The sequence below is a fragment of the Rhineura floridana genome, chromosome 3 (assembly GCF_030035675.1).
Source record: "Rhineura floridana isolate rRhiFlo1 chromosome 3, rRhiFlo1.hap2, whole genome shotgun sequence".
In the NCBI taxonomy this organism is placed as follows: domain Eukaryota; kingdom Metazoa; phylum Chordata; class Lepidosauria; order Squamata; family Rhineuridae; genus Rhineura; species Rhineura floridana.
Genome location: NC_084482.1, coordinates 13,537,940 through 13,551,331, shown reverse-complemented (window position 1 = coordinate 13,551,331; position 13,392 = coordinate 13,537,940). Strand labels below are relative to the sequence as shown.

At 43.2% G+C, this 13,392-nt stretch overlaps 4 protein-coding genes across 4 annotated transcripts; 2 read left to right on the top strand and 2 right to left on the bottom strand.

The window, feature by feature from the left end:
• Nucleotides 1-3,885: 3,885 nt before the first annotated feature.
• On the bottom strand, nucleotides 3,886-5,952 carry LOC133379381 (histone H3). The gene has a single exon (XM_061614524.1). The coding sequence runs from the start codon at nucleotides 4,358-4,360 to the stop codon at nucleotides 3,950-3,952; it is 411 nt and encodes a 136-aa protein (XP_061470508.1). The 5' UTR covers nucleotides 4,361-5,952; the 3' UTR covers nucleotides 3,886-3,949.
• An 88-nt stretch (nucleotides 5,953-6,040) lies between these two features.
• On the bottom strand, nucleotides 6,041-6,540 carry LOC133379382 (histone H2A type 2-C). Its single transcript, XM_061614525.1, has one exon. It carries the CDS (start codon nucleotides 6,487-6,489, stop codon nucleotides 6,100-6,102), a length of 390 nt encoding a protein of 129 aa, XP_061470509.1. The 5' UTR covers nucleotides 6,490-6,540; the 3' UTR covers nucleotides 6,041-6,099.
• Nucleotides 6,541-6,833: 293 nt separating this feature from the next.
• On the top strand, nucleotides 6,834-7,386 carry LOC133379387 (histone H2B 5). The gene has a single exon (XM_061614530.1). It carries the CDS (start codon nucleotides 6,949-6,951, stop codon nucleotides 7,327-7,329), a length of 381 nt encoding a protein of 126 aa, XP_061470514.1. The 5' UTR covers nucleotides 6,834-6,948; the 3' UTR covers nucleotides 7,330-7,386.
• Nucleotides 7,387-10,153: 2,767 nt separating this feature from the next.
• On the top strand, nucleotides 10,154-10,572 carry LOC133379389 (histone H4). The gene has a single exon (XM_061614532.1). It carries the CDS (start codon nucleotides 10,206-10,208, stop codon nucleotides 10,515-10,517), a length of 312 nt encoding a protein of 103 aa, XP_061470516.1. The 5' UTR covers nucleotides 10,154-10,205; the 3' UTR covers nucleotides 10,518-10,572.
• The last annotated feature ends 2,820 nt before the right edge of the window (nucleotides 10,573-13,392 follow it).

Here is a 13,392-nt window from a genome sequence, read left to right as displayed (position 1 = left end):
TTACAGTACACTGCCCTGAAATTCTGTAAGGGTGGTATGTAAATACTTCTACAAATGAATGAATAAATAACATCAGACACAAAAGAGACAGCAATTTTCTGGAGATAGTTCGCAGGAAGCAGGGGGAGCTGGGAGGGTATTAAATTCATCTCTCAGGCTGCATATGCAGTGGAATGGTTTTAGATGAAGGTAACAGTAAAAGTTTCCAAATCTATTCAAGAAGCTGGTATCTACCAGCTTCAACCATTTTATTCGTCTCAAAACAATAATTACATCCTAGCCTACAATTGTTCAGTCCCTCGTGGATCTCCATTTAAAACAGGATGTCTCCAATGGGATGTTTTCGATTTAGTTTTCCAGTCCTTCAAACACAAGAAATGCAAAGCTCATGGGGGAGGGGGGAGAGCATTTCAAATTCTCTGGAGAGAGAACTTCTGCTAATCAAAGAGCAGTTCTTTCCTCCGGCTACCAACCAAGTAGTTCCTTGGCCATAAGTGGAAATTTACTGGGCTTCTAGTGACTGGCAGTTCTCTGCTATTTAGCCTAAAATAAAATAAAAATCTGAAGTGGCTCTCTGATCCTCTAGTTGCCAGAGCAGCATTCAGATTCAAGGCCTTGGGTGCCCACATTACAGATTGAAGCAATGGTTTGTATTTTAGAAGCAAAATGGTGTACTATTCTCATAGCAGCTCCAGCAGTTTTCAGCAGGCAATGAAATATCAAAATGGGGGGTTCCTGGTCTGATTTCAATACAGCGTTCTAAAGTACTGTTGCCACTTCACTGAAAGTGCCTTAGTTTGTGAAAAAGCTAAACCAGTGTGCAAACTGTGGGACAATCAGGAGTAGAGATGTAACATTTCTGGACATTTTGAAGCCATGGAGGAAAAAATTATTATGTATTCTGAAAATCGTTTCCCCCCATTTCCCCCCCCTGGAAAACTATTTTTTTTTGTAAGATATGCAATACTTATTTTTTAAGCACCCTTTAAAGATCAAAAGTCACTTTGTACTTTAGGAACATAAAATGTATTATGAATACCTTGGTTTGCCCCTACAATTATCATTTGGTATATTAGAAGAACAATTCACCCAGGCAATAATTACAAATCGAATTTACTTTTTAAATTTATTTTTGTTATAAACGGAGGTTCAAGCTGCTGAACATAGCATCTCTTTAGTTTTGCCAGTTTATGAGGAGCAGGGAAAACCACACAATAAAAACAGAAGACATTGTCAACATTATGCTTATTTACTTATTACATTTATATCTTGCCCGTCCTTCCAAATGAGCCCATGGTGGCAAACACAAACAATAAAACATCTAAAAACTTATTAAAAAATAAAACTACGTATTATGTATTCTGAAAATTGTTTCTTCAAGTGTTACAAGCAAAGTACTCATTTACATAGAAAGAGCTGAGGAAAAGAGGGGGCAGGGGAACCAAAATGAATCAGTCTCATTTTCTCTGTCAACCAAGAGGTCTTCTGTACCTTTAAAAATTGTGGAGGGGGAAGGGAGAATTCCATCTTGTGGTTTTTCCCATTACATTGTTGTAAGAAAACCTGCACTTGGTTGAATTTTCTCTTCTCTTAAAGATACAGGATCATTCTCAGGCCCTGAGCCTAGCAACCCTAGTTCACAATGTTTTCCTTTTGGAAAGGAAAGGGGCTTCCCTTATGCTCAGTGCCCACCCATCCAATCTCCTCCTTTCCCCCTTCCTTCCTCCCTCCCCTCCCATTCCTGCCCTCCTCACCCCTTCCCCAGGTCAGTTTTACCTATCCTAAGCATGATTGCATGGGAGTAAATCCCACTGAACTCAATAAACATGCAAATGATCAAACCTGCCCTCCACCTCCCCTCTGGCCTATTCCTCTCCCTCTCCTCCCCATCCCCTGTGGTCAGTTTCACCTATCCTAAGCATGACTGCAGGGGAGTAAATCCCACTGAACTCAATAAACATGCAAATGATCAATACATTTTCAGCAGACTTGCAGAGGATCCCATTTCTTACCTCCCAGATAAAAAGCAAAGAAATTCACTAATAGGCAAAAAACCTTGTGGTTTAAGAATGTACCTATAGCCAAAAGATATTTGTATCAAACTTTAAAAAGCAGGGAAACTGAGCAGCTATAGTGAATGCACCAGGGGAGCAAGAGAGCAGGAGACCTGACCTCCTCTCTGAGATATTGTACTGCCCTACAAATTTGTCAAAATGCAAACACAATTTGGGTTGGTATTTTACAGTCTAATCCACTTGCTGTGTAGCTTAGAAGAATTTGGTAACATGTGCCTCTGAGCATACAGTGAGTGGTGGCAACACCTACAATCAGCCCAGATAACAGAAACAAGACATGCTCTGTTGATCTTGTTCTAGCAGGGAGGAAGCAACAATATTAAACAGTTGACAGAGTTCAGATAGTCAGTTAGGTGGGGTGTGTGTGGAAGACGGGGGCTTTGGACCAGTCTGTCTCAACCTAATCACAGTTATCTTGTTTCCTCATAATTCCTATATAATCATCTTAGCTCCTTGGAAAAAGGGTAGTGAGACAGCTATGATCAATATTAAAAATTATATTTACAAATCAGTTCTTCTGATTAGTTCACGGCCCCAGGGTTTAGTCAGAAAACATTCAGCAGATGCTAAGCAAGTTTGGGTCTGGTCAGTGTCTGAGTAAGGGAACCCGATGTATGCTGGGGAAGAAAGGTGGACTAAAAGCAAAATGAATCACAATCACAAACACACTAGCTGAAACCCAGCTGAAGAAATTATAGTTGACCATATGCGTTTTAGCCAGTCTGTTGATTTTAAGATTGTATCTGTTTTCTTTTGGATACAAACAGTATACCCTAAGCAAGATGCACTGCTTTAAAGAGGATGTACACAGGGGCCATACATCTCAAAATATGCATCCCTCCTCTCTAAGGAAAAGGGATCATGCTTCTTCAGGAGACACTGGTTGCCAACTGCAATTTTTATAATCATTATGATTTTTAAAACATGTATTTATTGTTTTGGAGTATTTATACTTCGCCAACCAAGTGAAGTTCTCAGGGGGGGCTTACAAAATATTTAAGATAAGACAAAGGTACTGTCCTTGTTCCAGTAGAGTAAAGGTATATATATGATTCTTTCTCCCCCTGTCCTCCAGTTCTCTAATGTTCCAATGAGTGCCTTGACCTGGAACTGACTGTTGATCCAAAGGTGCTCAAGTCCATGGAAAATCTAAAGCTGCAAGGTTTGGGGCTCATAAACAGTGCCAAAGAGATCTAGCAAAATTATATATAGCAGATGAAGGGGAGGTACAGTACTTCCTTTCCTTAGCTAATTTTTAATAACAGCGACAGTATGAAGTATGCTGCCTGATTAAACTGGGGCATCTTTAAAAACAGTAATCCTATTTTCACACACACACACTTAAAGTGCTAGTTAAACTAGGGAACTTCCAGTTCAAAGCTTTCCCCAAGACTAAAATCCTACACCCATTTATCTGGCAGTAAGTCTGTGCTCAGAGGGGCTTCTAGGTGAACAGGCACTGTATGTCCGGTAGCACAGATAGCAGTCCACGAATCAGTTTCCAGTGGGCTGCAACTCCCATCTGCCATAGCTAAACTGGAGCCTTTTCCTGCTAGCTAGGGCTGATGGGATCTGTAGTCAACATCTGGAGGGCACCAGGCTTGGGATGGCTGACCTGATGATTTTATTTTTAAAATATACTGGACTTATGCCAAGCCCACCCACACTGCAATTGAAAGTTACATATATAACCTTTCCTTTGTTCACACGTGCTTGACTTCACACACCACTTGTGAACACATCGTGCAAAGTCCATGCTGTGGACACACCGGACACTAAGTAACAGCGGCTCCTTTTACCGAGACTGTGGGTGGCCCTTAAAAGAGCCTTTGGGTTACTTTGTAATTTTCGGCTGTACCAGCGTGGGAAGGGCCTCAGGCTCTCTCGCCGCGGATGCGGCGTGCCAGCTGAATATCCTTAGGCATAATAGTGACTCTCTTGGCATGGATGGCACACAAGTTGGTGTCTTCGAAGAGACCTACCAGGTAAGCCTCGCTAGCCTCCTGCAAGGCCATGACAGCGGAACTTTGGAAGCGCAGATCAGTCTTAAAATCCTGGGCGATTTCTCTTACCAGACGCTGGAAAGGAAGCTTGCGGATTAGCAGTTCAGTAGATTTTTGATAGCGACGGATCTCCCTCAAAGCTACGGTACCCGGGCGATAGCGATGGGGTTTCTTCACTCCACCCGTGGCAGGGGCGCTTTTCCGGGCAGCCTTGGTAGCCAACTGTTTGCGAGGAGCTTTTCCTCCAGTGGACTTGCGAGCCGTCTGCTTAGTACGCGCCATGGCCCTTCCTCACGCAAACAAACCGCAGTACACCTCTCCAGCGCTAGCCTGAACGACGAAAGTTCCTTGGAGGCAGAGAATTTATAGCAAAATCCTCCCCTCCTGATTGGCCGAGACGGTTAAAGTGTTGGCTTAAGAGTTTGAATTTCCCGCGCTTGGAAGGGATTGGACGCTAGGGCTATTGTCTCACTCCCACGACTTCCGCCGTTAAAACTTCTCCAGTTTCTGTCCTAAATGCATTGCCTGGGAAGTTCCGGGGGTGGGGGTTCAATCCCCTTCTCTCAGCCTATCCGATCTTCCAGGTTTGTTGCGAGAATAAAACTGAATAGTCCCCATATAAATAATTGTGTGTGAAAATGGTCAGTGCTTAAGGACCCTGAAAAACTATTTGAAAGAAATGTTCTTGGTTTCCCTCAGGAGACTTGAAATGCTTAAAAATGCGGCGCTAAGTTAGACCCTTTCCAAAATTATTTTTAAAAAACATTGGTCTTACATATTTACATCAAGATTCATACCTCACCTGCTTGTTGGAACATCAAGACTAACTTAAATAACTCAAGAGTCTAGTTATCTGAGAGGTCAAAAGCAATCTCTTTCCTCCACAAGCACGATCTCCCAAGGTACACTTTTACACGGAAGTCCCAAAGAACTCAGACTCGATGGAACTTGCTCCTGGGTAAGTCATCTTTGCGTTACAGTCATAGAGACTAATTAGGAGCTATCAGTTCCCGCAGAGTGGACATGAATAAAAGGGACGTTTGCAAAACGAATTAAACTAGCAACAGCTTTTGAGACGCAGAATTGAATAGGTTTCTTTGAGCTTAACGGCAAAAAAGCGGCTTAAAAAATCCCGCGCTACGCAATGATTGGTTAAGAATCCTCCTCCCTCATCTCTAATGGCAAACCTTTTGTTTACGAGGTCAGTAAAACTACTTTTGTAATTAATAAGCAATGCTTATTAATACTGTATGCCAGCTTTCGCGATACACAGAAGTGTTCCTCAGGCTCATTAAAGCCCGATAGTCTGGGAACGAGGCATTGCCATAGCATGCCAATTACGTATCGTCCCCCAGCATGTCTGTGCAGAGGCACCCAAGGGTTCTGCTTCATAGTTGTAATATAAAAAGGGAGTGTGTTCGGATTGCCTGATCATCGTACGTCGCCATTCTATAGCCAGGATTGGGCTCATCAATGTGTTGTGAAAGCCATTGTGATGTAATGATCTGCGTTGGACTAAGACCTGGGAGACCAGAATTCAAATCCCCACTGTTATGAAGCTTACTGGGTGACCTTGGATCAGTCAGTCTTTCAAGCTAACCTGCCTCACTGGGTTGTTGTGAAGATAAAATGGAGGAAAACCATGTACCACATTAAGCTTCTCAGAGAAAAGGTGAAATATAAGCGGGATAGTATTAGAGAACAAATAAAATCACCAGGAAATTTCTTAGCATACCATTAAGCAACACCTTTCTCAACAGGGACACATTACAAAATTAGCATGAAAAATTGTGGTTTATCTAGAGTTGAAGGATATGCGGAATACAAATCCGGGTGGGTTAAAATTATATTGGACTTGAGTTAGGCATGTCAGTTTAACTTCGCCTCGTTACACATCAACACAGCTTTGTTTGCTTCAAAAGTTGTAAAGCCTTTGACTCAGCTCTTTATGTGAAATTGTGGGTGGCTCTGAAAAGAGCCTTTGGGTTCGGCGTTCAAGGTGCTTTTTTTTTGCCCGAATTTTATTTTCCTTTGGCTTTGTGGCTTTCCGTCTTCTTGGGCAAAAGGACAGCCTGGATGTTGGGCAGGACACCCCCTTGAGCGATCGTCACTTTGCCGAGAAGTTTATTGAGCTCTTCGTCGTTGCGGATGGCCAGCTGCAAGTGGCGAGGGATGATCCTCGTCTTCTTGTTGTCCCGAGCCGCGTTGCCAGCCAGCTCCAGGATTTCGGCGGTCAAATACTCCAAAACGGCCGCCAAGTAGACTGGCGCCCCAGCCCCCACGCGCTCAGCATAATTGCCCTTGCGGAGCAGACGATGAACACGGCCAACGGGGAACTGGAGACCGGCTCTAGATGAGCGAGACTTCGCCTTCGCTCTGGCTTTACCTCCCTGCTTGCCACGACCAGACATTATGCCGTTACTAACTCACGCAGAACACCAAAACAACAAATCAGCACTGATTACTGAAGACCGAAGAGGGGACCTTTTATGCCTTCCAAGCACCTGAAAATTCCATTTCTGATTGGTTGATCCGGCATTAGCCGTGTACAACCAATGGAAAAAAAATATCGATCTGACCAATCAGAGGAGTGGAAATTTATCCTTCCAATAGGAACTGGAATATCACAGTCCTATGATTTGCATGTGCGCGCGCAACGGGGATGATATCAGGAGACTCAGTAGCCAACAGGAATGTTGCAGTCTGGCAACCTTCATTTGCATAGAAGGCCTTTAAATAGAGGAAAGGCTGAGGCTGCCATCACTGCATTTCTTTTTGCACTCCATCGAGATTAGTTACTTTTTGAGCTGAAGAAGGTGCTATCGGAGTATTTTTTTGTTTAGCGATTAAAGCCGTTTTTGTTGTTCAGCATGCCTGAGCCAGCTAAGTCTGCTCCCGCTCCCAAAAAGGGATCGAAGAAGGCTGTAACTAAAACCCAGAAAAAGGGAGACAAGAAGCGCCGCAAGAGCAGGAAGGAGAGTTACTCCATCTACGTCTACAAGGTATTGAAGCAGGTTCATCCTGATACTGGCATTTCTTCCAAAGCGATGGGTATCATGAACTCATTCGTGAATGATATCTTTGAACGTATTGCGGGAGAAGCTTCTCGCCTGGCTCATTACAACAAGCGCTCCACCATCACTTCCCGGGAGATCCAGACGGCTGTGCGTCTTTTACTGCCTGGGGAATTGGCGAAGCATGCTGTCTCAGAGGGCACGAAGGCTGTCACCAAGTACACCAGCTCCAAGTAAGCAGATCGTGCTGCTTAGCGAAGAACCCAAGAACCCAAAGGCTCTTTTAAGAGCCACCCACTTTCTCATAAAAGTTTGAGTCGCTTTCCGTCTTAAGTTCACATGAATGTTGATCCTCAAATGTTGAACTTCAACTTTGTAACTACCTGGTTTCCTTCCTCAAGACTATTTTTCCTTGTTAAGCATCCCTCTGCCTGGATTTAGAATTTATGTTAACGTGAAATCCCATAATATGTGAAATCAAAGTTAGATATTGTTAGGTATGGCAGGGAGAAACAACTGGTATACTCAATATGCTCTGGTGAAACAGCTTAAGCCAAATACACAGATGTACCCCAATTCCTAAAGTTACGTGCATTGTTTTAAAGTACCAATAAAGGCCTAATAAAGGCCTTAGCCAAACATTCAATTTGGGAGTTTCTGGTGAATAAAGAAGCTTCTGAGTTCTGTGTTAGATAGCTAGGCCTTTGGTTTACACACAAACACATTCCTGATAAAGTCATCTACAACTTCTGGCTGTCTGTGACTTAATGGCTATATTTATTTTAGCACATCACATTATAACCGTGATTGTTCTGTAATAATTTCAAGAAGTAGCAAAATTGTGGTATCTTGGAGAGCGTTAACGTTTTATTATGGTGTAAGTTTTTGTGGATCACAGTCCCACTTTGTCAGATACATGGGACGCAGTCCTAAATAGACAGGGATATACAGTTCTGGGTATATTGCAAGGCATTTTAGAAGAAATTGTTACTGGGTGGCCATTTTTTCATCCAGGTGACTTGCCTGTAGAAGCCTCTCTGCCGTGTATAAGCCCTGACATTTGGACTGAGGCAAAAAGTAGGGAAACAATAACAAAACTCCAAGGAATATATACAGCCTTGCAAATGCATTTGCACAAGTTATTAGCCTAGCAAAATCTCGTACTAGTCTGCCCACTCACCAGTAGATACATGAATCGAAAAGCTAATTTAAATTAAAAACAGCTGCTTATGATCCATGCCATGCTGTAGCAGAATTCTTATGAAAAAAAGAGTGAAGATACAGAGAACCAGGCATCCAACCAGAGATTTTGTTAAGTTTTTCAGAAAGACTGGTGATAAGAATTATTGTGCAATGTGCCCCTATATTCTACTGTTACTACTCAGTTTCGCTAAGTTATTATATCTCTAGTCACTGTTTCAACTGCTTCCAGTCTGCATTTGTGTTCTTGGTTCGTTTTGGCAATTTTTGTGTCCACTGGGTGTCATTTTGGACACACAACTATTACTGAAAAATGCCTTGATATCTTGTTTTTCACCTATTACAGGTGCATGTTTCCACTCTTAAGTCTAAGGCTACTAAAATTTCTATATTAATGTGAAAGCTATTGGCTGGGTGGATGTTCAATGATAAAGATGAGTTGCAAGTCCCAAAGACCGTTTTGGTAGTATGCTTCTATAAAATTATAAGAGGGTTTGCTTGCCTTCCCCAATTCATCTGATGAAGAAAACCTTGACTAAGGTGTAGTATGTTGCTCTTGCTACTGAGTAATGCATCTGTGTGTGCATCAAGCTGAGAATGGTATTAAAAACAAGGATAGAGCAGTACTTTCAAATTCTGGAACTAAAACCTCCAAATTAAGCTAGTCCTCATTGTTAGTGTCTGTCACTCTCAATGACATCTAAGCAAAAAATGGTTTTATCTGCCTTTACCTCAAAGGTATTCTGCTTTTCTGAGGCTTCTAAGGAAGTGTGTGGGCAGTTATCCCATTTTACTATAATAGCCCTATAAAGTAGATTTGGTCTTACCAATGCAACCAAATGATTTTCAGGCTTGATCGGAGATCTGAATAGGCATCTTGCTATTCCAAAACTAATATTCTATATAATATACTTGGGTCTCCAAAACCAGACGCATCAAGAGGGAATCAGGTTCATAAAGGCTTCCCCTTCCTCCATTCATGTTCTAAAGTACGTTTGGATTCAATCACACTGCAGTCAAAAGGGGGCCATTTTCAACTCAAATTTGACACATGCCAGTGTCCACTGAAAACATGTCCATAGGTGTCCTGCAAGAAATCGTCTGTTTTCTTCGGTGCACCACAGCATCACTTACAGCAAGATGGCGTTTGTGGCTCAATACGTTAATAATTACATGTATCCAGTTAAATAATTTATCACATAAACACATGTTCGCTCATTTAAGAAATGACCGTGCTGCTCTCATTTCTAAACTTTATTTATGATGCTAAGAAGAGAAAACCGATTTTCTCAGTAAGGGCTTTCTTAGTCATTTTTATCTTGCAACAGTTTTACAATGTGTTTTGTTGTAACAAAGTGGCACGAAGAAGGTGGAACAACAATCGGGTCGGGTGGGGTGGGGGACAGAGACAGAGACAGACCCAAAGAGTTCCAGTACAGTAGTCAGTTTTGTATCCATTTCCATGTACTTAGTATTGTTACCGTCTTGGACTGTATTCGGATCTCTCTTACGCTATTTGGGAGAGGAGATATCGCTAACCGCTAAAACGTGAACCATACCAAAGCAGCCAACTCTTATTTGTTGAGTGGGTAGGGGAAGAACGTAATTTCACAATACGACATCTGGGCAACATAAAGGAATATCTTCTACGCAGACTCAGAAAGAATGGAAAGGCGCCAAATTTTTAGCTTGAAACGGTGGCTTCTGATTGGCCAGTTTGAAAATCTTCCGTTGTTTATTGGAGGAATCTGAGGCGCAGCTTCCTATAGCAGGTTTAGGCACAGTGGGTAGTAATACCTACGTCTTAGACGGTCAGTTTTCATTCTGGTCGGGTTTCACACTATATAAGTCTGCCGATTTCTTTGCTGCTTCTCATTGCTTCATTGGTTCTTTCTTTTGGAGCTGGTAGAAGAATGTCCGGCCGCGGTAAAGGCGGGAAGGGGCTTGGGAAAGGAGGTGCTAAACGCCACCGCAAGGTGTTGCGGGATAACATCCAGGGCATTACTAAGCCTGCTATCCGCCGCTTAGCTCGTCGTGGAGGAGTCAAGCGTATCTCTGGGCTGATTTACGAGGAGACTCGCGGTGTGCTGAAGGTTTTCCTGGAGAACGTCATCAGGGATGCCGTGACTTACACCGAGCACGCCAAGAGAAAGACCGTGACTGCCATGGATGTGGTATATGCCTTGAAGCGCCAAGGCCGTACCTTGTACGGATTTGGCGGTTAAATAGATCCAGGCTGTCAACGTAACAAAGAAATCCAAAGGCCCTTTTAAGGGCCACCCACTAATTCATAAAAAAGCTGAACTTTCTTAATTCTATGCTAGTAAATGCAAACTTACTCTCTCCATACTTTAATTTTTAATAGACACAAATGAAGAGTAGAATAATGGAATGAAAAGCAGCTGATGACCTTTTGTGACACCCCCCCTTCTAACCATGTTTGTGTAAGAATATTGCTGTTTGTTTTTTTCAGCAGGATTTCTAGGAGAAAATATACAGTTACAGCCCTAAGTAGCTTAGGTTAAACTGCTGGACCTTTTGTACATCTGTGAAAAGGGTGCTTCTCCCCTCATTCATCTTTTATGGAATAGGGTTTCCAAGATGTGTCTAATCACGGAGCAGTGAATAAATTTAAGTAAATAAATTGTGTGGATTCAGTTGGGTTTGTGAGACAGGCGGGTTTAAAAACAGGAATAGAGTTTTCTCCAGGGCTCAGCTAAAACGTGGGTTTTGTTTGACACTGACATCCAGCATTATATAACCTATGGAACAATAGAAAATATGGTAAGCCTTATTTTCCACCAGCCTTTGTCTCAAATCCTTTGTTTGCCTCTGTGTGACCTGGTGCTGTCTGTGACCAATAAGACTCAGTTTTACTTGAGTGTCATTTTGTCGCTTAGAAACGCAAAGCACTTTGGGATTAGTAGTTCTGAGGCAGTCCCTGGGCAATATCTCCAAAGATGCCTGCCTTTGCAAAAGAAACAGTGAAAAGCATTGAGATGTCCCTGGACTCCCTCCATTGAAATCCATTGCTCACTTACCTGGGAGTAGGTCCCATTGAGTTCAGTGGAGTTCACATCTGAGTAGACATGTTTAGGATTGCACTGTCAGAAGCCTCTGTCAGAGGATGACTTCACATTAGTTTGCAAAGTAATTCTCTCTTAGTGTTTATCTTGGTTAGCTGGAGGCATGGTAGCAAGTTTCACACTCTTCCTCATCAGAAGCCCAGTCTTTTGATCTGCTTATCAGCATAGGCAGAAAGGGTGGGATACAAATGTAAGAATAAATGAATTAACAAATAAAATAAAAATTAGTGTGCTACCACGAGATACATATATTTTTTGCAAGCTTTCTATTTCCCAAAGTTTGTTCTTAGGCTGAAAGATAGGACTGAGTGCTGCCAGTTTATACAGATACAGCTTATTTGTTTGTGCAGTGTTATCTCCAGGTCTATGTGTACTGCATGGGAATGCCAATTGGCCATTGATGGGTAGGGGTATACATGTTAGAAACACATGGCAAACTTCCTCTAACAGCAACTCAGCTGGTGTGTGCCAAAAGACTGGAGCCAGGGAGGTATCGAGGGAACCACAAGAAGTACAGCAAATCTCTTTCACTTGTTCTCATGCACATGCACAGCCCTGGGCAGTAAACTCTGAACAGTAAGGATATTGTCAGTTGGAAAAGAAAAACGGGAAACTAGTGGTATGGGTGTAGGATGGAGCATCCTGGATGAGAATATATCTGATTGGCTATTGCCCTTGGCCCAGCCAGCACAGCCAATGGCTAGGGATGATGAAAGTTTTGTAATCCAGCAGCATCTGAAGGGCCACAGGTTCCTCAGCCCTGTACTCCTGTTTTAAAACAGGAGCAAATTGAGTCAATGACCGTAATTTCTCTTATCCTGTATACTCATATTGCTACTTTTTCATAATGTGTTTTAATTTTCCTAGTCATGGGAGGGGCAGGCTTGCCTCCAATAACTGAACATCTTTTTCAATCTCCTCTTTGGTTTCTTAGATTATTTATTTATTATTCTAAGGGATTCACGATTTAATTGTGGATGAGGCAGCCGATCTGGCATGTATAACTGAGACCTGGGTGGGTGAGCAGGGGGGAGTCAGTCTCTCCCAGCTATGTCCACCAGGGTACCTGGTCCAGCATCAGGGTAGACCTGAAGGTCGGGGAGGGGGGGTTGCTGTGGTCTATAGGAGTTCCATCTCCCTCTGCAGGTACCCTGTCCAGGTGACTATTGGTCTGAAGTGTTTGCACCTTATGTTGGGTCAGCGGAACAGACTGGAGATTCTGTTGGTGTACCGCCCACCCCGCTGCCCAACAGACTCCCTAGCTGAGCTGATGGAGGTGGTTTCGGGTGTACTGCTAAGATCCCCCAGACTGTTGGTTCTGGGGAATGTCGACATCCATGCCAAGGCCACCTTATCCGGGGCGGCTCAGGATTTCATGGTCTCCATGTCAACCATGTGACTGTTTCAATATGCCATTGGCCCAACACATGTAGCAGGGCATACTCTAGATTTGGTTTTTGCATCTGGACATGGCATTGGTGATCTGAATGTGGGGGGCCTTACATTAGTTCCTCTGTCTTGGACAGATCACTGCTTGCTGAAGTTTAGACTTACAGCGGCTTTTACCCTCTGCAAGGGTGGGGGACCTATTAAGTTGGTCCGCCCCCAGAGACTAATGGATCCAGATGGTTTCCAAAGGGCTCTGGAGAGTTTTCTGGCTGATAGGGCTGGCATTCCTGTCGAAACCCTGGTTGAACTGTGGAATACAGAAATGACCCGGGCGGTTGACATGATTGCTCCTGAGCACCCTCTCCTGTGTAGAGCTCGTACGGCTCCATGGTATACCCCAGAGCTGAGAGCGATGAAACAAAATAGGAGATGGCTTGAGTGCAGATCGAGACGAACTCCTAGTGGATGCAATTATACACTAGTAAGTGCCTATGGTAAGCTGTATTTAGGGGCAGTGAGGGCAAAAAAATAATATTTTGCTGCCACTATCAAATCATCAATTTGCCGCCCAGCGGAGCTCTTCAGAATTGTCGGGGGGCTATTACACTCTGACCCCAGGGACATG